This window comes from Bacillus rossius (assembly GCF_032445375.1).
Source record: "Bacillus rossius redtenbacheri isolate Brsri chromosome 4 unlocalized genomic scaffold, Brsri_v3 Brsri_v3_scf4_2, whole genome shotgun sequence".
Classification (NCBI taxonomy): domain Eukaryota; kingdom Metazoa; phylum Arthropoda; class Insecta; order Phasmatodea; family Bacillidae; genus Bacillus; species Bacillus rossius.
In genome coordinates, this window is record NW_026962011.1 from 41,431,168 (window position 1) to 41,455,335 (window position 24,168).

The window sequence follows — 24,168 nt, forward strand, 5'->3', positions numbered from 1 at the left end:
AATTCAATAAAAATGATTCAATTTTATTCATAAAAGTATGTAATCATTTCATCAATGTTTTGTTATGATATTGTCACGTTAAACTATCGTCCGTAAACCGACTTTACAGACAACCAATTTTTTTTTCTTGACTACTACATCCACGGAATTCTTGTGTTGTCTGATATTTAAACTTTGGATGTGTCCGTTTGTGCTGTAGCCGTTGCGTTTCCCGTAACACTTGTTTAGTTTCATCGTTGAAAACGTGTTGTCCAGGGTTTTCATTGTTGCACTCCTAATTCTTCTGCATTGGTTTATATTTCCAAGTAATTATATTAAAACAAAACATATAACTTAGGACTGTAAAATCGTACAGTAGTATTACAAGTGTCAATGGTGGAGTTTTAGTGTTTGTAGTGGAACAATTGTAGTATATCAGGGGCAAAAAAAAAACACTTCTATCTTTTATTATGACTTACATTTATTTACTTTTACATTTGTTAACAATTTTGTTATAATTTTTTACAACTGCAATTTGTAACATGTGCTATTATTAACAGGGCCCACGGAACTATATGTGTATGTGTGTGTGTGTGTGTGTGTGTGTATATATATATATATATATAGAGCTATGATAGAGAGAGAGAGAGAAAAAAAAAGAGAGAGAGAACATTAACGTCCCGCCGTCCGCCAGGAAGGATTGGCGAGGAACCGACCACGAAACAAAAACGTAATTCTAATACAATTACCGCGCCTAAGATGAGGATTACTCCCTCTGTCCACTGAACCACCGAGGCCGGAACGAAGCTTTTACTTCTCTCTCTCCCTCCCTTCTTCCCTTGAAGAGGGTAAGACGCAATATTGGGTGCAACAGGTTTTAGGCTATTACAATTGTATATCATTTAATCTTTAAAATTAAGCCTCGTTGAAGCATAGTAAATAATTTAATGTAATATTCAATATTTAATGAAAAAAAATTGTAAATTTATAATTGTTGAAACCAATATGGCGTCTTACGGCTCGTATCTCGTCTCCTTGAAGCTTTCTTGGCACGTAAATTGGTTTTCTTGTTGTTGAGATTTCTATTCGTGAGATCATTATTCGCGTGACCCTGCAAGTTGCATTTACTTCAAGTGAGTACGAGTGTTTTGTTAACTTTTTATGCTTTGAGAGAAACCACGCTTTGAAATTGAAATAAATGTAGCTACACAGTAGATAATCGAGAATGATTTCCGGGATTCAAAACATATTGTTAAATACATTTTGATGAATACACAAGTCTATCGTCTTATAAAGGTCAAGAAAAAAGAAAAGTTCTTGTGCACTGTATTTTTTTTTTTTGGTAAGTGGAACAGAATTATTCACGTGAACTTACAGATATTTGTACATTTGTACAATTACACGAAAACAACCGTATAACTACAAAATAGTGTTCGCAGTAGTACTGGCCTCGGTATTCTTACCCAGTACTTCCGGTAGTTAAAATTATTTGTAAACCTTTCGCTGAATAGCTTCCCAGTACAAAAATAAAGTCAAATTTTTGAATATTCGATTATCTATTTCCGCGATTTAAAATAATATATATATATATGCTTGAATGAAACATCAATTAATATTTTAAAAAAATGATGCTCCAATTTTCGTAAGAAGTGCTCAGTGTTATCTCTAAAAAAACGTACTTCATATGAGTAAAAAAAAAATTACCCTTAGCTATTTATTGGTAGAGACCGGAAAAATTCGCGGATTCATTTCGTGATAGGCTGAAATTCAAACATGTGTACAATTCTGCTGGTTCTGCTATTGGTTCGCAGTTTAACTGGAGCTCTCTAGGCCAATGAGAGACTATCAAACAAAGAAGCTTCGAATCAGAAGCTACCCAGTGGAGACGCCTCACAATTTAGTACCCAATGAACACGCGTGTTTACTTGAGAAATGCAGAGGATAATGGAGTCTATCCTAGAGGTCATTGAATCCGCGAATTTTTCCGGTCCCTATTTATTGGCAATGGGTTTCCAAAGGCGTTAATTCTCGACGGAAGCCTCTGTCAGCCGGGAGGTGTGCTCGGAAAGGCATCGCCACCGCGAGATCAGAGCGGGTCCTGCGCGCGCGGGTGGACGGGGGTGACTGGGGCGGCGGCGGGCGGGTACAGGACGCTGCTGATGGCGCCCAGCACGGAGATCTTGAAGGCGAGCTTGTCGGCGGGCGCCATGGCGCGCACGTCGGGCAGCAGCGACCTCAGGAAGTCCCAGTCCGCGTCCTCCGGGTCCCGCCTGGCCCCTGAGGCAAGTCCCGGGATGCTCAGTTCACCTACTTAACAAATAAATAAATTCATTGGAATAAGATATCAAAGGTTGAAGAGATTTTTCTACTAAGTTTTCTACAAGTTTGCTTTGAAGGGGGGGGGGTTAGGGGTTCAACACCCCCCCCCCCCTTTAGCACAAATCTTTAATTAATTTCTTATTCATCACTCAAACAAATTTCATATTAAAATTAATAAAAAATTTACCATTACAATATTTAAATTTAAGTACCGAAAACTGCTAAAAATAGCACTATTTTACACCTTAAAATCCTAATTTTCCCGGGGGAGGACCCCCGGACCCCCCGCTTTAATACGGGGGGGGGGGGGGGGCATGCTTCTTAACACCCCCCATACACAAATCCTGGCTACGCCACTGCTTGTATCCACCTAAATAAAATAAAAACTGGGTTATTGGCAATTGCAGCTTGATAAACTTGGTGGCCCGAATTTTTTGTCTGATACCAAAATTTAATTAAAACTGTTCGTTTCCGCCTCACGCAGTCGCTCTCAAACACCTGCTTGTTAGCTCTCGGGCTCAGACGCCATGTTCCTTCGTCACTTCCTTCGTTCAAGGGCTCTTTTCTAATATTATTAACCTCCATGCATCTAGTTGTTCCGGTCACAAATATTTTCAACACGTGGTTTGGTATCATGGGTTTGAAGAAAACGCGCAAGTCTTCGTTATCATCATCACTTGCGCGCCTTTTTTTTTTTGCACCCATGATATTACACCAAGTAGACATTTGTTGAAATTATTTGTGTCGGAAAACAAACGCAAAGGGAGGCATCGATTTTAAAGTTTTAGAAATAGCCCTTTAATATGGGAAATTACGAAGAAACATGCAACATGTCGTGTGTGACAGCTTTAAAAACTTTGAAAACACATTTTTGGCGGTTTATTCAACAACAATAATAATTTCAACTAATGTGAGTTCATTAAAAAGAAATAGTACTGCAATGTTAGTGGCATGCTTTTCATCTTAATGTTGCAGGGGCTTCCCGGGGCTGGTTACGGAATTGAGTTTTTTCATTCCCGTTTTCACAGTTACGATTTTACAAGAGCAAGTAGGCCCGAACAGTGAGGGGCATTTTTAACTCGGCGGTAAGGAGGAGGAGGCCTGGCTCCACCGGGATTTTGTTCATGCTTATACATACATACTTACATGTGTATACACAGGGCCGGATTTAGAGGTCTGGAGGCCTCGGGGCAACAGAGGAGCAGAGGCCCCCTGGCCCCAAATTATATTCCAAATAAAATGAACATATTTTTTTTCAGTTAAGTTTTCCAATAAATAATTTATTGTGAAATCAAGTAGATTCTCCTAGTATTTAAAAAACATACATAAATATAATCGGAGACAAGAATTATATGAAGTTAAATTTTAGTGTTAATGAATATTTCTGTTAATATTTAACAATAATCATGTGTGTACAAAGTACTGTAGGTAAAGGTAAAACAGCGAAAAAAGAATATCAAAATATTTGTGGGGGGCCCTCCGTTTGTGGAGGCCCCGGGGCTCTCGCCCCGATTGCCCTCCCCTAAATCCGGCCCTGTGTATACATAAGGAACAGGAACATAATGCCACAACAAACTTAGGTTTTACCTGCTTTATCGCGCACGGTTCTGCACAGGAGGCCACGGCGCGCTCCGGGAGTAACTTTCACGCGTGAGTTAGGCCCTCGCCACGTCGGCGCGATGCCTTGGCGGTCACGGCAACCGCGGAGCACGTGTCTGCCTTCACTGCACTGGGTTCCACGGGCGGAGGCGGAAGCCAAGTGGTTCGGAGCCCACCGTAGTCTCGGAGGACCAGTCGCCCGCCTAGTCAGGGGTGTGTTGGTGTATTTGAGGTGGACGCTCGCCGGTGCTCCTAGCGCGGTATCGCGTCTAACGGCAAGGCTGTGTGGACTGGCGCGCAGTCTTCTCGTCGTGCACAGGACAAGTATGAGATTTGTGTGTCTTATGGCAGAGAAATGAAGATAAAGATGTAATTTAAGTCTCACCCATTTTGACATTCCCTCTCTTAAGAAAAGAAAAAAAAACGTTTAGAAACGAAATCCGGAAACAGAGCTTACTCATACGCTGATTTTCGTAAACAGCCACCAGTCGGATATCTTCAGCAGTTATAAACATCGCGTGGTTTTTCCTGGAGCTGTGCGCGCCGGGAGAGCGTGTGTCCCCGGGGGCAGGCCCTTGTGCACGACCGCGCGAGGGGAGGGGGGGGGAAGCCTTCATTTCACAGACGAGAAAGCCACACCCGAAGTTCCCCGAAGTTCATGGTCGCTTTTTTTTTTCCGTACCACAACAGGTGTATTTATTTGGGTGAAAAAAAAAATTCGCGGGCATTTATTCTCCAAATGCGCGGGTTTAACTTATAAGATGTCATTCTTAAAATTAGGAAGAAGTAATTATAAATACTTTAAAACATTGTGGTTCGTTGGTTATATTAGGTAAGTATAGCTACATTGAAAATATACTGTAAAATCATTTTATGGTTGCTTAGCAAATAACTTTTTAATATGTAGCTATCCAGGGCTAGGAAACCGTTTACATGATTTCACAAGTATCTTTGATGTAGCTATCCTAACCAAATCAACCGTCCACAATGTTTTAAAGTATTTATAATGTAGCTAACCTAACCTAATTGACCATTAGTAGAGAACTGCAAAATTCGCGGTTTCGATGGCCTTCAGGATAGACTGCACATACCCCCTGTACACTCGGGCAAATAACGCAAGTTCATTGGCTGCCGACAGTAGTCGTCTCAGCCTGGTTTGTCTGTGATTCGACCCCTTCTTTGGTTGAGGGTTTATAACTGGGTTGAGATTCGTCCGGATGAACAGTAAGCCAATAGCAAAATTATTTAAGAGGTATGTGTGTTTGAATTCTAGCCTATCAACGAATGAATCCGCGAATTTCGCAGGTCTCCAACCATTAGTTGTCATGAGTTGTCCGAAATAAACATTCACGGACATTTTTTTTTTAAATATTATTTACAATGAACCAAAAAAAAAACCGAAGATGCACGATCGGGCGTTTGGCTCTCTCGTATGTGAAAAGAAGGCTTTCCCGTGGGGGCAGGGGTGGGGGCAGGGGTTGGGGCAGACTGACCTGCGCTCGCGGGAGGCGGCGACGCCGGGCGCCGGTCAGCGGCGGCCGGGCTGCTGCCGCTCAGCGCCTGTAGCAGCGCGAAGGGCTTAGTCTCGAGCGGGCTGTCGGGCGGCTTCTCCTCCTCCGCCTCCTCCTCCACTTCCTCCTCCTCCGCCTCCTCCTCCGCTTCCTCCTCCATGTCCTCGTCCTTGTCCGCGGGCCCGCCCCGCCGCCGCGGCGCCTGCGGCCTGCGCCTGCTGCACGCATCCTCGCTCTCAACTGGGGCAACGCGACAGTCGCAACACGCATGATGCATCCTAGAGAGTCCCAGGGACGTCGGGGCAGGAAGGGGGGGGGGGCAGCAGGGGCGAGTCGCCCCCGTGCTCTTATGCCAGGGGGGGGGGGGGTCGAGAGTAGCATTTCGCCCCCCCCCCCTCCCCACCTTTTCACAGAATAAATGTTTGGTCCTAGTAGTATTTTTCTCAACCAGTAGTAGTTACAAACGTTGCATTGGTGATCAAATTGATTAGAAAATCAAATTTATTATTGTCAATATACTGTAAAATGATTGCAAATTCCTAGATGGTATTTTATTCAAATTGTACTACATCTACTGTCAGAGTAGTATTTAATACCTACTACGTCATCAAATCCTTGGAATGGTATATTTAATAATTTTGGTTCGGAAACTCATTAAACAGCATAATTTTGCATCTAAATTCCAAATTTTTCCGGAGGAGGGCCCCCGGACCCCCCGCTCTAGGACTGAGGTAAGTGTGATACATCTTTTCGCCCCCCCCCCTTACTCATGAAAACGTTCCGACGTCCCTGCTAGAGACGGGAAAAATTCGCGGATTCATATCACGACCGCCTAAAATTCATATAGTTATACCTCAGCGCTGCCTCTGCTGTTGGCTCACAACTCACCCGGATGACTCTGGGCCAGTGAGAAACACTCAACCGAAGCTGTGTCGAATCACAGGCCGCTCGCTACATTGGGACACCTTCACAAGACAGCAGCCAACGAGAGGGTGACATTTGACCCAGTGTACGTAGAACTATGAAGTTCATCCTAGAGGTCATTGAATCTGCGAATTTTTCCGGTCCCTATGCATCGCCCACCTTTCAACTTCTTGCGGTTCGGCTTACGTTTCCGCCTTCCGTATTGGTAGACAAGTTTTCCGAAAATTATTAAAGGCGCGGACAAAATGTGTACAAATAAATGCGGTGTTTATATATATATATATATATATATATATGCATACATATATATATATTACGGTTTCACTTGTTAAACTTTCGCACAGTTAAAGAAAATAACACTTTTGAATTAAATTACTGACAATTTAATATATCTTCATGATAAACACGAACTAACAAAAAAAAGTCCCGAGATAAGTACATATTCTGCGATGTTTACAATTTCAAAGTTCGTAAGGGTGGCGATGTCTTGCGACTTACGCGCTTTATAAACGATCGTGATTGATTGGTTGCGTGTTGCGTTGTTTACAAACCCCCGGTCTTACACTTCCTGACTCAGGTTCGCAGCTGGGAATGTGTTTCTCTGGTGCCCCAGCAACTTTTAACAAGTACTGTAGTCATAACTATGTACACAACATACGTGCAAAAATTTCAATTGTATTATTTACTGACAATAATTTTAAATGAAATTACAATTATATTTTATTTCAATATATTTCTTGGCTTTTGGGTATCCATACGTTTTGGCTTGTACTGTCGCAGCCATCTTCAATGGTGATACGTTGTGTACGTGACGTCAACCCAGAAGCCAAGAAGTACATAGTGATTGGCCGCGAAATCATTCAAAATACATATATTTCCCTGCCTCAAAATTAAGACAGCGATTTAGACACAGCTCAGAGTATTCCTATAAAATATAAACTAACAATTTCATTTACACTGCAACAAGATATTTTCCAGATAAAGCTGTTCTATACTGAAGAAAAAAATAGTTTAAGTAAACGTGAATCATTTTGCTATGGATCAAAAACTATACTCCCCAAAGCAATGTTGATTTCGTTACTTCCTAGAATTTTGGGCCTGGTCTACCCCTGGCTACGTTCCAGCTCTGAATATGTAACTGCGGGAAAATTACTACGAATCAGTGGAGTTTGATTGAAAAAATCTTGTAAAAACTGCTCCATTTCACATCACTTTGTAGAAGTTTTAACAGTTTCACAGTGAACTGTCACTGGTTTGCAGTAGCTTTTGTCTTGAATCTTGTTCTGGAGGAGCTGCTCATTTCAAGAATAGTTATTGCAGAAGTTAACATGAAAGAGTTGAGGTTTTTTTTTAAAAAAAAATATCAATAATTAATTATAAAATTCGTGTTTCAAATGTTAAAAATTAATCGTGTGGCTGTCCGCGTTCATTTGGGGGAAGCAAAACGTTTGTTTGGTTGATGCCAACTGCTGCGTGGTTCACATGGATGCATGGAACCCCGAGTTGGGTACCCAGGAGATTCAGAGCTCCCTCGCTTTGTCATTGTTTATCACTGAAGATTTGTACCGCAATGCACGGCGTAACGTCGGTTGCTTGGAGTGCTTAGACGTGCCCCCTCCCCTCCCCTCCAACCAACTCCGACGTCGAGGTAAACCTGAGCAGACGGCGCTGCTTGAGTTGTGTCATAATCCTCCCGCCACGGTGTTATGAATAGCGTCCAATTTGTCCCGCGGCGCCGGCATTGTGAACAACCCCTTCAGCATCGCAACTGTCCTGGAAGCTCCTGTCGCACCGATGGATCGACTGCCCCCCTCCCAACCCCCACTACGAAACCCCGCTTCCATTCTCTCGTCGGGAACATGAGACACTGGCTCCATCTTCAGGGATGTGCTGCACTTGGCCTGAAGTCACTTGGCCTCAAATTATTTGGCATAAAGTCATTTCACCTCGTCACTTTCCCCTAAATTTGTTGGGCTGAAGTCATTCACATTGAACTTATTTTGTCAAAAACTGATTGCGGAGTGTTAACAGAATAGTTTTAGACTATTTTATTTTTTTAAAACTTTGTTTAGGCCGTCTGTTTTAAACACAACAATCTCTGAAACTACTATACGAATTTTCATGGTGTTTTCACAGGTAACTTGAGTGTATCTTGGGGCAACGTATAGGCTTTATTTAATCAAAATCTGTTAACTGAAAAAAAATATATCTTAATTTAAAGTTTTAGGAATCTTCGCAGCTTAGTACAGTTCGTAGAAAAGTCAAAATATGGAGCTTCATTAATTGATTGATTTCTAAAAGGCCCTCGCAGAAGTTTTTGGATGTTTATCTCAGTGACACGATCTACACGATGTAGTACACCAAAGAACCAATAGACAGCGCTGTTAATTTTTTTTTTACCTCAGTGACTGAAGTATTTCGTAAGTTTACGTCAGTGACAGAATTAAGCTAATTTACTTATATAAAGTAACAATGAGTTTATTTGGCTAGAAGGTAGGTACAGATTTGCTGATTTCGCTTTGTGTTTTGGATATTAAAAACTTAACGAAATTGCTTTGCTTCTTTCGATAGGTTTTATTTATATTTGACTTCTTGGCCAGGATAAACGTATTTATTGAGTTTGCTTTGTGATTTGTGTTACTACTTATTATTTTGATAAGAAGTTGGTCATTTTTGAAGTTATAAATATGGAAATTGGATCTTTAGGCTTCTGTTGATAAATAAAGGTCAGTTGTATCGGCATTTGTGAAATTAATCGAAAATGAGGATGAGAAATCCCATCGGACACACAGCTAATGTGTTTGATTTAAAAGTTTTTTTTTTCAGGTATACGTTATTGCTGGTTACAATGCATGTCATAGAGAGAACTCAATTTAAAATATTTTTTTGGACACACGCCATTACTTGTAAAACTGTGTGTCATATAGTTACGCCAGTGCAACCAGCAGCGGCTTATGTGTCCATAAAATATTTTAAATCAATCATCCAAGAAACATTCAAAGAAAGTATAAAATGCCTAGTATATAGTTATATGGTCTAAAATAACTTCACCTATGCCACATGGTCTAAAACTATTTGTCCCGAACTCATTTGGCTGAAATTTATGTAGGCTAACTTAATGTCAATAATTTTAGGTCAAATGGCAGAACATCAACTGCTTGGGTCTGCATAATACTGCTGAGGCTAGTAAGTTAAAATACTTAATTTTATAAGTGGAGCTCTGACCGCCCATTGCTCAGGTCCGCTCATTGGGTTCTGTTCCCCGCAGAAACAGGGGCTACGTAAATCATTAGTAGCAGATCCTACGAGTAGCATAAGCGTAACTGGAATTGTATTTTAGGTTAAAAATGGATAGAGGTCCGTTTAAGATTTAAATTTTCAATAAAATTCTGTAGCTGTAGTCACGCCAACAGATGATCTTACCTTATTATTAAAATATAAACTTTTAAATTGTCAAGAGAAGAATATATCCCACCATCTCTGTTTCTGTGATTTCTTTCTTACAGTTTATATCATCAATTGTGCATCCTAATTGCGGACACTGCAAGAATTGAATAATATCTTTCTAAGTGCCGGCAGAAAATCACAGATAACTTCATGTGAGAGCCTTGCAGTTGATGCAAGACACTTACACTAGGCCTCACGAATGTTTGTTGAGGTTTTTTGAGTCCCAAAATCTTTCATATATAAAAACCGAAATATCTTAAGAGGATTAACCTAGTTCTTATTTCACTTTCCATGCTAACTTTTATGTCGGTTATACATTAGTTTGATATTCCCTGCTTCAGAACGTCCGAGTTCTTGGCGAGAAGTGTACGCACATTGGTTTGCCTTACCATCCCCGATTCATTGGGGGCGCGTCGTTTTGCCTAACATCGTTTTGCCTAATCGTGTTTCCCCACCTTCGTTTTGCCTAAAATTCGTTTCGCCTAAAGTCATTTTGCCTAAAGAACATTTTAGGCTAAATGACTTTAGGCAAAACGACGTGTACTCGATTCATTTACCAAGTGTTTCGGTTCTTCTTCGTCTTCGGCCTCGACGCACGCAGGCGTTCTTCGGAGTTGCTGGCTCCAGGTGGAGCATTAGCCGTCACACATGAAGCCGTTTCTTTCCCCATTTTTTTTTTCGGATTTCCACATATCAATATGGTGGATGTTTGTACATATTTGTATCAGCTGTTCTACCCTTCTTTGATTAACGACTGTAGTTAAGCTGTTAGGAAGAAAGTTAGATCAAAACATTGCCGTCTAATATGTTCATATATGTATAAAGTCTGAATTGAACCTTTAATAATATGAGTTGAAATGATCAATTTCACATAAATCTCAAGCGTTTTAAACCTCAAGCAAACGGCCGCCATTTTGGTGTGTGTGGTACAGTTATTTCCCCCCTCTTTCCCTTTAGGCTTCAAACCGCTCCTTTTTTTTTTTTCTTTCAGAAGTGGACCATTTGCTCCATCTGGATCCTTTCCTAATCTCTGGCTCTGGGACGAGCACGGTCGTAGCGTCACGTCGACAGTCCCTCTGTGTGTCCTCCCTCGAGGGCCACGTGACGTCTCTACAGGGGGGGGGGGGACGTGTGGTATTCCCCGAGGGAACCCCAGGGATTGCTCTCGGCGCGTCTAGGAACCACTCCGCCAAAGTTGTGACCCTGCGAAAACTCCTCTCCACCCTTCTCCTTTCCAACACTCTTACACACAACTCTTGTTTCCAACATCCTCCTTGGAACTTCCCCCCGGGTGATGGAAGGGGAAGGGGAGGGGGAGGGGGACATGTCACCGACTATTGGCCCGTGGAGGGGGGGGGGGGGGGCACAGACCTCACGACGGGGACCCGCGCGCGGCCTCAGGCGGCAAGCCAGCGAGGAGACAGTGTCGTTTGTTGACGCCCCGCGGCATACGTCCACAAGTGCCGCGGTCCGCGAGATGCCATCCGTGTATTTGAATCGGGGCCCCGCGAGGGAGAAGAAGCCCCCCGGAGCCAACTCTTCTCGAAAGATTTCATCTCCACAAGATGATGCTCCTCTCGCAGTTCTCTCTCTTTCGGATCTCAGCTTCCCTGCGCCATCGCAATTTGAAAAGTTTGCTTAATCATTATCATCACTTGCGCGACTTTTTTTTTTACACCCGTACGCTTTAGTGAATATCTGTTGAAATACTTTCGCGCTACGTTCCCCATTTTTGCGATAAATTTTGGGTTCCACCACGGTACACTCACTTGGGGATGGGACTCAGTGTATTTGAGTAGGCCTATACCTTTAGGGTGTTCTTGCCTTAAATAATAAAGCGCACTGGCCAGCCAATTCCGAGAAAAAAAGCCTTTGTAAGTTAAAGTCCAGTTTATATGCTAGTTAAGTTGCACTCTGACCAACGGCGCAGCGGCCTAGGTGGGCTCGGATTTCGATTCTCGCTGACGGTCTTTTTTTTTAAAAATAACTCTTCTCATCTGAAATATTATTTATATATATAACTTGATATTTCTTCCAGGAAGAAAAATTGCCTACGTGTAAAATTAAAGTTATTCATCCCAAAATGTACTCCTCTTTTTCAACCTAGCGACGTGTGACATGTAAAAAAATGTAATAAAGCGTTTACAGAATTCTACATATTTAATCGAACAAAAACGAGGAAAAATATTCCCGTGAAGACTGTACCAAAATACAATGATTGTTGGCATCGCCAAGTTTTAATAAAATGATAAGTTATGCTTGGTACGCTTATAAACTTTCAAAAGATAGAGAAATCTTTTTGAATGTTAATGAAGTATGTTTTTCAACAAATCTACTTCAACATCTTTGTTTTCTTACTAACAATTACATTTTATTAATTGTGCAAGATGCCAATTTTTTTTGTTTCCAATGTTTTTATGATAATTATCAACCAGGTTCTTGTAAAACAAAATGTATGAATATAATTTATTCTTAAAAAAAATCTAACTTTTTAGTTACTATAAGCAATTGTTTTTAAAACTATTATTATATCCATTATTATGTTATATTTGAACGCTTGAATTGTTACTGTGATTTAAATATCAAGTAATATATAATAACATATTTTTAATTCATAAAAAAGTGACCGTCAGCTAGAATTGAACCCCGAGCTTCTGTCTGGACGGTAAGCAAGTTCGTTACCATGTAAGGCCTAGTGAAACTTCACTAGTACACAAATTGTGTTTAAATTTTCAAAGGCTTTTCTCTCGGAATTGGCTGGCCAGTGTGATTTATTATTTTAAGGGGTGAACACCCTAAAGGTATACTAGATACTAATACACCGAGTTCCATCCCGAAGTGAATTTCCCAAGTCATGACCTACCCTTGTTCGATTTTTTTTTCTCCGCCGCTCTACACCATAGGTACACTGTGCTGTGTATATGTGCAGAGAGCCTACACACTGAGATACCTGGATGTCTGCATGAGAAAATTTGTGGTCAGAATCCCCAAAGGGCCCATAAGTGATCGCGCGGGGAAAGGTACATCACGCTCTTGTGGTAAAGGTTGATCCTGTAGTGTGAATATGAAGGTAGTGTGAAGATGAAGGTAGTGTGCCGATAGAGGTGCGCAGTGGCTAGTTTTTTTGTAACCAACGTCTCCCTCATATGTCCCGGTGACTTTTCATAATTATTGCTTGACCAATCAGCAACAACATGTTGCAGAAATGAACGTACGTAGAAACTGTCAACTTTTCTCGTCGTAGACCTACACTCTATAGACATTATGAAACCGAAGAAAGTACTGTAAACCAGTGACCTTCGACCGCGAACTTGTTTATATCTTCGTTGATGGCAGGCAGCCTAAACAATATATTAACGATTTTATCAATGCAAATTTTCCAACACAGAATATTGCCCTTCGCGCGTAAATAACTTCCAAAAAAATGTATCTGCGGACCATGGAGGTGAGAATTTAAGGAGTTGGTGCGTGCAATATTGGCCACGATACTAATCGAGGTCAAAATGAGAACAAACTCCTCTCTCCCCTGTACCAACTGAATAGTATTTTTTATATATAATGAAGTTTAACGATGATATCTTTTTGCTGTGTTATCAAACATCTATGTTTAACAATAGGCTACTACTCACTTCATGATGGCCATTTTACGATTCTTCCTAGCGAGTTGTTGTCGAGCTATTTAACAAAAAATTCTATCCTTTATACAGATACGGTTTGTTTTGCTGGTTATTTGCTAGCCGGAGTAACTTCAACTTCAAAACAGACCCCTGCTCCACGAGCTAGTACCTCCGTGCTGCGAACCAGCTATGTCCGCCGACACGTAGAAGTGTGCAACTTGGCGTGAGGTGGTGGCTGTACCAGAGATAAGGTAGGTATACAGTGGAGCGATAGGGTTGTTCGTTGACGAGACGAGCGAAGTCTAGAGGCGGGAAGGAAGGAGCAGAGAAATATCCGTGTACCAGTGCGACTTTAGTTTAGTTTTTTCATACGTGTGAGCTGTAATCAAACGATCGCGATATTTGTACGTGGAAGGAAAGGCATATTTTTCACTTCAGGCAGTTAATGTCATTGACTAATGATGGATATTTACCGGAACGCAAGACGAAATTTCCAAAATAATTATGCTTGTTAGTAAAGACTATCTTAATCTAAGAATGTGTTCTCTATGAAAAATTAAAATTGTGTTAAATATCTTATTTAAGGCAGTAGCACAATTTTATATATTTGGATTGTTCACGCGTAATTTTTCTACCACTTTAATTCTACGCGAATTGAACTTTGAGTAAGTTTTGTAAAATGAGATTTGATAAAAGTATAAAAATTAGTAAAATTAGAATTTGTGTATCCATAACACTGAACGTTAATAGCTAGAGGTTTGGACTGTTACGTTATCACTCTCAACAAGAGTCATTTCCTGTGTGGCTTGCTGTTCCAGGCGTTGTGGCAGTCACCCTGCATAACCTAAAATAACATACCGCTATCACAAATGTTTTCATAACTTCGGGTGTGGGGGGAGGGGAAGTGTATGTGTTCCGACAACCCACCCCACCCTGTCGTCCGGCACTGATTCCTATCAACCGTCATCAGACGCGGTGAAGCTATGATGGTGAGGTAGACAGTGACTTGAACCAACTAGAGGACAAGTTATTCCGGGCAAAGACCTCCACCTCCTAGAACTGAATCCGTCAGGGTGCACTAGGTGCACTACTTTGATCTTATGATCTCCCAGGCGACACACCAGCGTGGAATACGCCGTGGGTGATGATTGGCCTTTTGAAGTTCCATGTTTCCGTTTGAGTGGTATAACATAGTCTACCATCCAGGGCCTTTACCAGAAATAACTTATCCGTAGAGACCTGTAAAATTCGCGGATTCATTTCGCGATAGGATAGAGTCCAAATACTTTTGACATTATTTTGCTTCAGTGATTGGGCCACAGTTTATCTGAAGGACTCTGGGCCAATGAAAAATTCTTTAACAGAAGAATTAGCGAATCACGATCATTCCAGTCAACAGGTGTTACGAGTCGGTAACCAATCAGCAGATGTAATTTGCACGAGTGCGTAGAGGATCATGGAGTCTATCCTTTAGGGGTTTGAAATAGCGAATTTTACAGGTCTCTACTTATCCGTTCTGTTACACTGCCTATTCCGCCTCCGGTACTCACTCCTCGGCTCAGATCAGTTGCCAGTGCGGACAGCACAGTCGGCGACCAGTGCGTCGCGGAACTGACACTGTCGTCACTGCCCCGTCAGCATGCCTGTCTGTGCCTGTCTGTGCCTGCCTGTGCCTGCCTGCGGCGTCGATCCAGGGGGCTCGCGGGGTGCCGCCCATCACCTCTTGGCGTGTGTCTATGTTAGGGTGACCAAATCATAAACTTGAAAAAACGGGATACATCCAAGGAGGGTTTGGGGGCGATACCCTCCATCTAAAGGGGGTCCGAGGCCTCCATCGAGACGTAATCAATGAAGCATGCTCTTTTTTGCTAATGTGAGACCTATAAATCTTTTTCAATTTACCTATGAATATGTAATTTAATTTAAATTGTGAGGCGTATAATAAATAAAAAAAACAATTTTGCAGTGAATACTTATTTAAAATAAGTAGTATGACATACTTCAAAACATAAGTAAACAAGATAACTAAAATTGTTAGTAAAAGTTATGTTAAAAATCTTTAGGATTTCAATTGGGAATATTTTTCTTTCGTTCCAGCCAATTTTAAAACCTCTTTATTTTCCAATATAAAGTTGTAAAAACTAGAACAGTCCATTTTTAAATTGTAGAGTACCTGCCAGATTGCAGAAAGGGTATCCACTCCCATCTTGTTCCTTTCATCCGTCCATTGAATGTTCATAAGTGAAAATATTCTTTCAGTAGGGGAAGACGGCCCGAGGAGAGGCGCGACAAAAGTGTATCATCAACCCAACGTAAATACTGGACATTTAGGCGTCCCGGGAGACTTTTTCGGGACCCCGTGTACGATCGTTAAAAAACGGGACAATCCCGTTTTTACGGGACGTTTGGTCACCCTAGTCTATGTGTACGTTTTGGATGTGTTCGGGTGTAAATGATCCTGGAGTCCGCGGCAGGGGGTGGCTGTGGTGGGGTCGCTGGTTGTCTGGTCGCGTGGATGGACGCGGTCTACTCACTCCCTGTGCGACATGAAGGGCAGCAGGAAGTCGAGGTGCTTGGCCAGGTAGTAGGGCTTCCTGCGGCCGCCGCCGGAGCGCTGCCGGCAGTTCTTCATGCTGCGCCCCATGGACGTGCGGATGTTGCGCCATCGCTCCACGCAGTTGCTCACTGCAACAGCCACGCCGCGAGTCTGCGGTCTTCTGCTCTCTTCCCAGTGCTGAGCATCTGCCATTGTCTCTGTTGCCAGATCAACGTTACAGAGCTGCCTTGTTCGGTGTGCGCTGTTGCCAGATTAACGTTTCAGAGCTCAAAAGGTTTAGATCAACTTTTTATAATGTAAAGAAAAAAATTAATTTAATATTAAATATTGTATTTTATAAAGGATGTTTGGAATGAGAATTTTGGAAATACATTTTCTTTTTGTGCATCGTCAGAGCATCATTTGATAATATTCAATTTTTACTTTTAAGAAGAACTAACTGAAAGACGCCATTTTGGTTTCAACCGTTTTTGTCTATAAATGTTTTGATAAAGAAATATTAAACGAATTGTCTCTGTTTGAGCAAAGCACTTAATTGAATCGAATGCATTGTTTTAAATAATCACATTCTGCTCTGCGTTAAATAATAATTGGTGTTTAGCATCGAATTTTTTTCTTCTTCAGAATGACTACAAAATAATGCCATACTGTCAGTATATAAAATGTTCTGGTATTGGAAAATTAAAAAAAAAGTTAAATTTGAAAATAACCAACTTATTTTAATGAACGATAGTATACACAATAAGATTTTGATGTTAAAAATCCGGGTAGTATGAATTTGGCAACAGTGTCTCTCATTTACTCTGTACATTAATCTAAGCAAGAGATAGACAATAGATGGCGCTTAAAAAATAACTAACTAATAAAGCTATGATAAATAATAACAATGCTATATGCAAAACGGTTTATGTTTCCATAAAAAGTCATAAAAGCAAACCATATTTCTTATGGATGTTTCACACACGAAAACGTTTTGGTGAATACAGTTTCCCCTTATTATTGAAAGTAATTTACTTGTACCTATTTCTTTTAAGTATCAACGTTTTTCCGGTAACCCCACGAAATCTTCAAAATGATACCGTGTAAGGTATTTTAATAATCTAAAGCATGGAATGATTTGACTACAAATAAAAATGCTTATATGCGCTCACATTTTTGACCTGCTATATCTTTTAGTTCACCTGACCATAAATTTTGTAAGACACTAGCGGAACATTTTTCTCTCTGTATCATATCGTGAAGTGTCTAGCTGTATAATGGCTGCCACTTCGTTACTGACGCAATGTTTTATCTCTTCCGCCAACTGGGAATGGACGCAGAACAACCCCGAGCAATGTACTATCGCCTCCCACCAACATTTACGACATCCTACAGCTGTTACCGCCTCGAGTGCAGTTTGTACGTTACAAGTTTCTGCTCGCTGAAACTACACACGTGATTTCAATTGTGTATAGGTACGTACCTATACGTGGTGCACGTTTCAGGCGATTAACGAATTTATGAAATAACTGTAAACTAATATAAATCATCATTAAATATGTAGTTTTGTGTAGCCTGATTATTATTTAACTATAAAATATTCTTGATGTAACATAGTTTTTAGAAATAATTTTTTTTTTTCACTCTTAATTCTATTACATATACTTAGAAAAAAAATTCAGGCCTTAAAATCATTTTACTGGCTTTCTATCTGTAACAAGAAACGTTTCCTTTACTGTTTATGATTAAAAAAAAAAATTAAATTGTGTCTCAAATATTTTTCCCCTCTAATATTTTACATTTTAAATACCATTTTTGAGAAGATTGATTTTTTTTTGGCAATGTGGTACATTTGCAGACTGGGCTTTCTTTTTAATGAACTTTAATGTGTGTGTTCTTTATTTTAATAGGGGTTACGCTCTTAGGCCAGACCGCTTTCCTGTTCACCCGCCTGTTTCCAAGCCTGCCACTCCAACTCCACAGCCTGGGAGTTCGCTCCACGGCTGGCAACTGAAACAGCCTGCACTTGATAGGAATGTCCAGTCGGACGCAGGGAGGTAACGAGGACCGTTGCCTTCGTTTATTGCCCGGGTTATTTATTTCCCCCCCTCTTAAGGAAAGGTCTCCCACGCCGCTCGGTGGGGGATGGAAAAGGAGGGTGGTCCCGTCGAGAGGATTTCTTTCCTGACATTTCCTCCGGGCGCGGTGGTGGGCGACATTTGCGGTCAGCCGGAGCTGGAAATGCCGCGGCCAGAGCTCGCCGTCGTCTGCTCGCGCGTCCATTTCCGCCTCTTGCTCCCCCACCCCTTCCTTCACCCGACATCCGCTCCCCTCTGCACCCTCCCTACCCCCCCCCCCTCCCGGGCTGTTAGTTCCGGTCCGTTGCTTCTGGATTATCATGGCCGTTCTGAGCACACACCTCGTCTTAAGCCGGGTCCGCTCACGCAAACATCTGCTCAGAAAAACAACTCGCGGCGTAAAAATTGCGCGCGCGGGGGAATTTTTCGTGAAGTGCTGACGTGAAAAACGGACGCAAGAATTTATTCCACATCCAACGCACACGCGCCCCAAGACTAGTCGGTTTGATGACGAACATCGCGCCGCATCGAGTTCTCTCGACGCCGTGTGAATGCTTTTTATATTCTAGCCTCAGTCCGTATCAAGTTACCAATGAGTTAACGATGTCTGAGTTATTAATTATTCTTTTTATTCCCCGGATCCCACAATGATTTTGGTTCTCTATATTTTTGTATTAGAATAATAACGGGTTCTTTGTTTGATTCCATTATTATTTTTCTTGGCTCAACTTAATCCCCACTAAAATCTGACGAAACTATTTTTTTTTGACGTGAAAACATCTTATAAATCGATGAACGCCGGCTGCACGCACGAAAAATCATGACTCATTGTCACGTTCCGCCTGAGCCGACCGTGCAAGAACTGGCCAACCACCGTGCGAGAAAATCTTCTATAATATCAAACAGGTTAAGGCGGGCTTTTTAACTAATTGTTCGTGATTATATTTAAACATATTATTTAAATAAAATTTGAAAATTAAAAAGTATGCAAATTTTCATCAATGTTTTCTTATGACGTTATCACGTAAAATTATCGTCCGTAAACCGACTTTACAGACAACCCCCTTTTTTTTAGATTTTGTTTCAGCCTACGTTTGTGGTTGGTTATATCACTCAAGAATTAAATTACACCGCACGACGTAAACATTTATCTGGAAATAATCTTTAATTTGTGCCGAACACGTTCGGCGAAAATTTTTATATTTGTGCACCAGGCTTTAGATGACTTATCAGATATTTTCAGGCGTGGACCATTTTTTAGATGGCATATCAGATATTTTTATAGGTGTGGACCCGGCTTATGATAGCATAAAATATTTTTATAGTGTGTGGACCTGGCTTTAGACGGCCTATCAGATTTTGTTATAGGCGTGGACCAGGTTTTATATGGCATATCAAATATTTTTCATGGCTCAAATTTCACCAGCCATGTAGCTTTTGTGTTTATTTATTTATCATTTGCTAATTAAAGATATTTACGAAGGAATATTTCGGAAATGGGACAGCAGAAGTAGATTTGTGTGCATCTCACAGCTGAGGAAAACACAGGAAATGAACTTCATGTTAGCAGTGACTGTGGCGCAATAATTTAATAATGAATATTTTACCTCACTTTCTTTACAAATATCAGATGACTTGTAGCCGTGTATCTGGCGCCAAAATCAACAGCGCAAATACGCAATGCAGTAGGGATTGCTATAAAACAAAATTAATGACGTAATACCAAGCCTGTAATCTTGTATGGTTAAATTTTACCCCTGATGTAATTTCAATTTTGAGTTGTACCGCTATATTTTTGGCATGGTAGGCAATAACTTATGGAAAAAGAAATATATACCTTCCCAAACTTTTAAACCTTGTTACATTCGTGATAATTACCAGGCTTGAGCAGGTGGATAGCCGTAAGCTTCATACGGACAACTGCAACTGTCACCAGTCCGCGATTGTTTATTTCAACAATAGCCCGAATCAGCTTATATGCCCAATCGAGCCATACAAATAAACACGGAAGCTGTATAATGCCAGGCGTTGTTTAGTAGGCTATACAGAAATCCCAAATGGACGGAACTTGATGACAGACACTATTTATTCTTCCTGCGCATGATAGTTTTTAAGGGACTCGCCTAGTCAAGGGTGTGTTGGTATTAGTGAGGCGGGATAAGAGTGACGCTCGCTAGTGCTTCTAGCGCGGTATCGCCTCTAAGTGCAATACTGTGAACTGGCGCGCAGTCTTGACGTCTTGCGGAGGGCAGCTGTGAGATTAGAGTGGTGACCACAATAAAAACCTGGCGGAAAAATGAAGATAAAGGTGTATGCAAGTCCCTTCAGTGCTTTCAAAAATTTCCTGCTGCTATTTTCATGCCTAAAATTTGTCCTGAAAAAGCCCATTTTTGGCCATTTTCACTTTCCTTAAAATATAGCTTTAAAATAAATTATAGCTTTAAAAAATAATTGGTTGTCTGTAAAGTCGGTTTACGGATGATATTTTAACGTGACAACGTCATAACAAAACATTGATGAAATGATTGCATACTTTTATGAATAAAATTGAATCATTTTTACTGAATTATCACTATTTTGTATGGATACAAAGAAGGAGTGAAATTAAATCTACAATTTAATTTAATAATTTACTTTTATTTGCACTCATTAATTCATATATGTTTATTACTTTAACGAAGAGATTTTTTTTAACTATAACTTTTATACATGTTTGCTATTTAACTTCTTCCAATCTGTGTTATTCTGTTAAGGATAGGACGATGATAGGAAAAGTAGGAAACGAATAGGAGTATTTCAAGTTTAATGTGCCTCGAAAAAGTCAAATCGATGGTTGTTCCAATCGAGTGGAACTGAGATAGATGCGGCGCAAGCGTACAATGAGCGTAACGGGACAATGAGTCATCCTTTTTCGTGCGTGCAGCCGGCGTTCATCGATTTATTAGACGTTGTCACGTCAAAAACAAAATCTAGAAATCATTAGTACTCATCCGCCAGGGAAGCTCTGCTCACTGTGTGTGGACCCATGTAGGTAGAGGCCTTAGATGCAGTATACTTATTGATAGAGGGAAAATAGTTTTGCGGCCTTCGTTATTGACAGTCAACACAGTTGCAGTATCATTTGTTGCAATTACTTCGGACGTCGTAGAGACTACGGTGCATTTTTTTTAACGCCCTAATCAGTCACTGTCGTCTTATCACTCCAGAAACGCGAAGTTTCGTCATAACGGAATGTCCGTGCGCTTTCGATAGATAACCGACGAAAATAACCCACGTAAGTAAGTGGCTCGCCTCTCGTGTGGGGAAGCTCAGTAACCCAGTCTGAGGCCACGACATTAGAAACAAATCGCTGGCACAATGACGCAGTTGTATTGAGTAACTTTATTCTGTCGTGTCAAATATATTGAGAGTGCATCAGATGAAGCATGTGCTAGCGAAAGTGAAACAAAACAAACGTACCCTTTGCCAAGCAACTACAGGAAAATTGCTATTTACAATGTGGTGGATACGAACACCACTCAATGCAAACAATTTTTTATAAGGTGATAAGGAATCTAGGGGGTATCTTTGTTAGTGAGGCGGGGCAATGATAAGTGCGACGCTCGCTGGTGCTTCTATCGCGGTGTCGCCTCTAAGCGCAATGCTCAAACCCGGAGGGCAGTCTTCTCGTGGTGCGTAAGACAACAATGAAATTCGAGCGGTAACCATGACATTTTTGTGGAGGAGAAATGAAGATAAATAAGGAATGCAATGCCCTTAAGTCCTTTCAAGAATCTGTACCATAGCATTTCTTACCTAAAAAATTGGTTGTCTGTAAAGTCGGTTTACGGACGATAGTTTAACGTGACAACGTCATAACAAAACATTGATGAAATGATTGAATACTTTTATGAATAAAATTGAATCATTTTTATTTAATTATTACTATTTTGTATGGATACAAAGAAGGAGTGAAATGAAATATACAATTTAATTGATAAATTTACTTTTATTTGCACTCATTAATTCAAATATGTTTATTACTTTAACGAAGAGATTATTTTAACTATAACTTTCATACATGTTTGCTATTTAACTTCTTCCAATCTGTGTTATTCTGTTAGGGATAGGACGATGATAGGAAAAGTAGGAAACGAATGGGAGTGTTTCAAGTTTAATGTGCCTCGAAAAAGTCAAATCGATGGTTGTTCCAATCGAGTGGAAGAGAGATAGATGCGGCGCAAGCGTAAAATGAGCGTAACGGGACACCGCGTAACGGGACAATGTGCGTAACGGGACACTTTTTCGTGCGTGCAGCGGGCGTTCATCGATTTATTAGACGTTGTCACGTCAAAAAGTATTCTGAAAAACACACGCGATTAATGCGATACATTTTAAAAACGAAACATGGAAACAGAACTGCTCATTCTGAAATGTTTTTTCCGTAAACAGACGCCACTCGGAAATGCGGAGCAGTTTTCAGATCGGGAGGTATCTTCTGAAGCTCTGCGCACCGTGACCGCGCCCCGATAAGCTGATTGCAGAGTCAGGCAGGTTGATCAGTTGGAAGAATGTTCCACGTCGCCTCAAGTCGCGACCGCGGCGACTCACCCGTCTCCTGGAAGTGCTTGGCGATGGAGAGCCAGGCCAGCTCCTTGTCCTCCCTGCTGCACAGCGCCGTGTTGTCGTACAGGATGCGGTGTTGCCGCACCAGCCGCACGAACGCCACGTTGAACGAGCTGTCGTCGTCCTTCATCGTCGCCGCTCGCCGCACTGTGTCGCTGTCGCGCCGCCTGCCTGTCGCGTCGCTCGTCCCCTCCGCGCCTGCGCCGCGCGCGTCGTCGATAAGCGAGCGAGGCGGCTGCGACAAGGTCGTGCCGCGTCGCTCGCGTACTGGCGGCGCTCGCCGTCCTGCGACCAGCGCCGGCGCCCGTACTGGCGGCGTGCGTTGTCCTGCGCGTCAGCTTCCGTGCCACGAGTGATATCGTAGTCGCATGTCGCCGATCAGTACTACAATATTATAAGAAGTGTATTCTGGCGGATGCTGCTGTAACCCTTAAAGTTGCGTTGATTATTGCGGATCAATGTTTATATGCAAAGTATATTTTTTCAGCAAACATTTTGTGCAAAATATCGTTCTTGATTACCACGTATTTGTTTTTTTTTTTTTAATTTTCAGTTGACAATAAGCCTACTCACTACATAATATGTAGTTTGTTTAGTGGGAAAAGTTGTAATACATATAAATATTTACAAGTATTTTCTGATATTACAAAATACAATAAGCAAAATATTTGATTTCCCAATAACCCCTCTAATATGTGTTAGTTTGTTAATGGTGAACTGGTGTTTATGTCCGCACATGACCGAAGCCTAGCCAATGTAGCCTTCCTACCTCCCTCCCTCTTCCCCTCCTCCCTTGCGAAGCTGTCCTCGAAGCGCGTGGATGGTCACCCCGCTCCCCCCTTCGCGGCACGCTGTTAACAGCGAATTTGTCCCTAATCACGTGACTGCCGGCCGCGGGCGTCGAGGCTTCTCGGGAGGAGCCTCCCCCCTCCCCCTCCTCGTAGCTCTCGTTCATCAGGTGCTCCGTGCTGAAGCGGTGCAAGTGACACATTTGGCGCTGTACTGGTGTCTTGACATCGTCCCGGCTTTTATAAATAGGCCTATGTATAAAAACAACTGGAAGTCGTAATATACTGTTTTTTTTTTAATATAATTATACATGCTAGTGCCACAGATTACACATACATAATTTGGAAGTGAAATTGTACGTACTATAGAGCCACGTTTTATTAGGAAAAATAATGAGAACAAGGTTTTATGTTCATTTTTAATAATGTACCAAGGAAAGATTCTTCAGAGCCAAAAGTTCATCGGTCGCTGGAAGATAACAGAACAATCCGCAGTTACTTCGAACCCAGTCTCGCCTTTCTAATGGTGTGTATTTTCGTCAGTAAGCCAGTCGGGGCCGCGGAAGACTACCATAACGGAAATCTGCCATAGTTCAGGAATTCTGCCATATTTTTATAAACACTCTATGGAAAGAATACAGTGGCAATGCCCTCGAAGTAGTGTATAGAATACTCGGTAGGTAGCGCTGTCAACCCTCTAGCTGTTTCTCAGGTTAACTTTAAAGCTTACAGATAGGCGATAGCTGCAATTACAAATAACGTCCA

The 24,168-nt window shown here is 41.4% G+C and overlaps 2 protein-coding genes across 2 annotated transcripts in view; one reads left to right on the top strand and one right to left on the bottom strand.

The window, feature by feature from the left end:
* Nucleotides 1–24,168, top strand: part of LOC134542064 (E3 ubiquitin-protein ligase TRIM9) — a 423,241-nt gene that overhangs the window by 225,487 nt on the left and 173,586 nt on the right. The window lies entirely within an intron of this gene.
* LOC134542267 (uncharacterized) lies at nucleotides 460–23,606 on the bottom strand. The gene is made up of 5 exons (XM_063386387.1): nucleotides 23,496–23,606; nucleotides 22,601–22,850; nucleotides 15,931–16,081; nucleotides 5,391–5,623; nucleotides 460–2,256 (listed from the first exon to the last, which is right to left on the bottom strand). Exons 1-5 carry the CDS (start codon nucleotides 23,604–23,606, stop codon nucleotides 2,066–2,068), a joined length of 936 nt encoding a protein of 311 aa, XP_063242457.1. The 3' UTR covers nucleotides 460–2,065.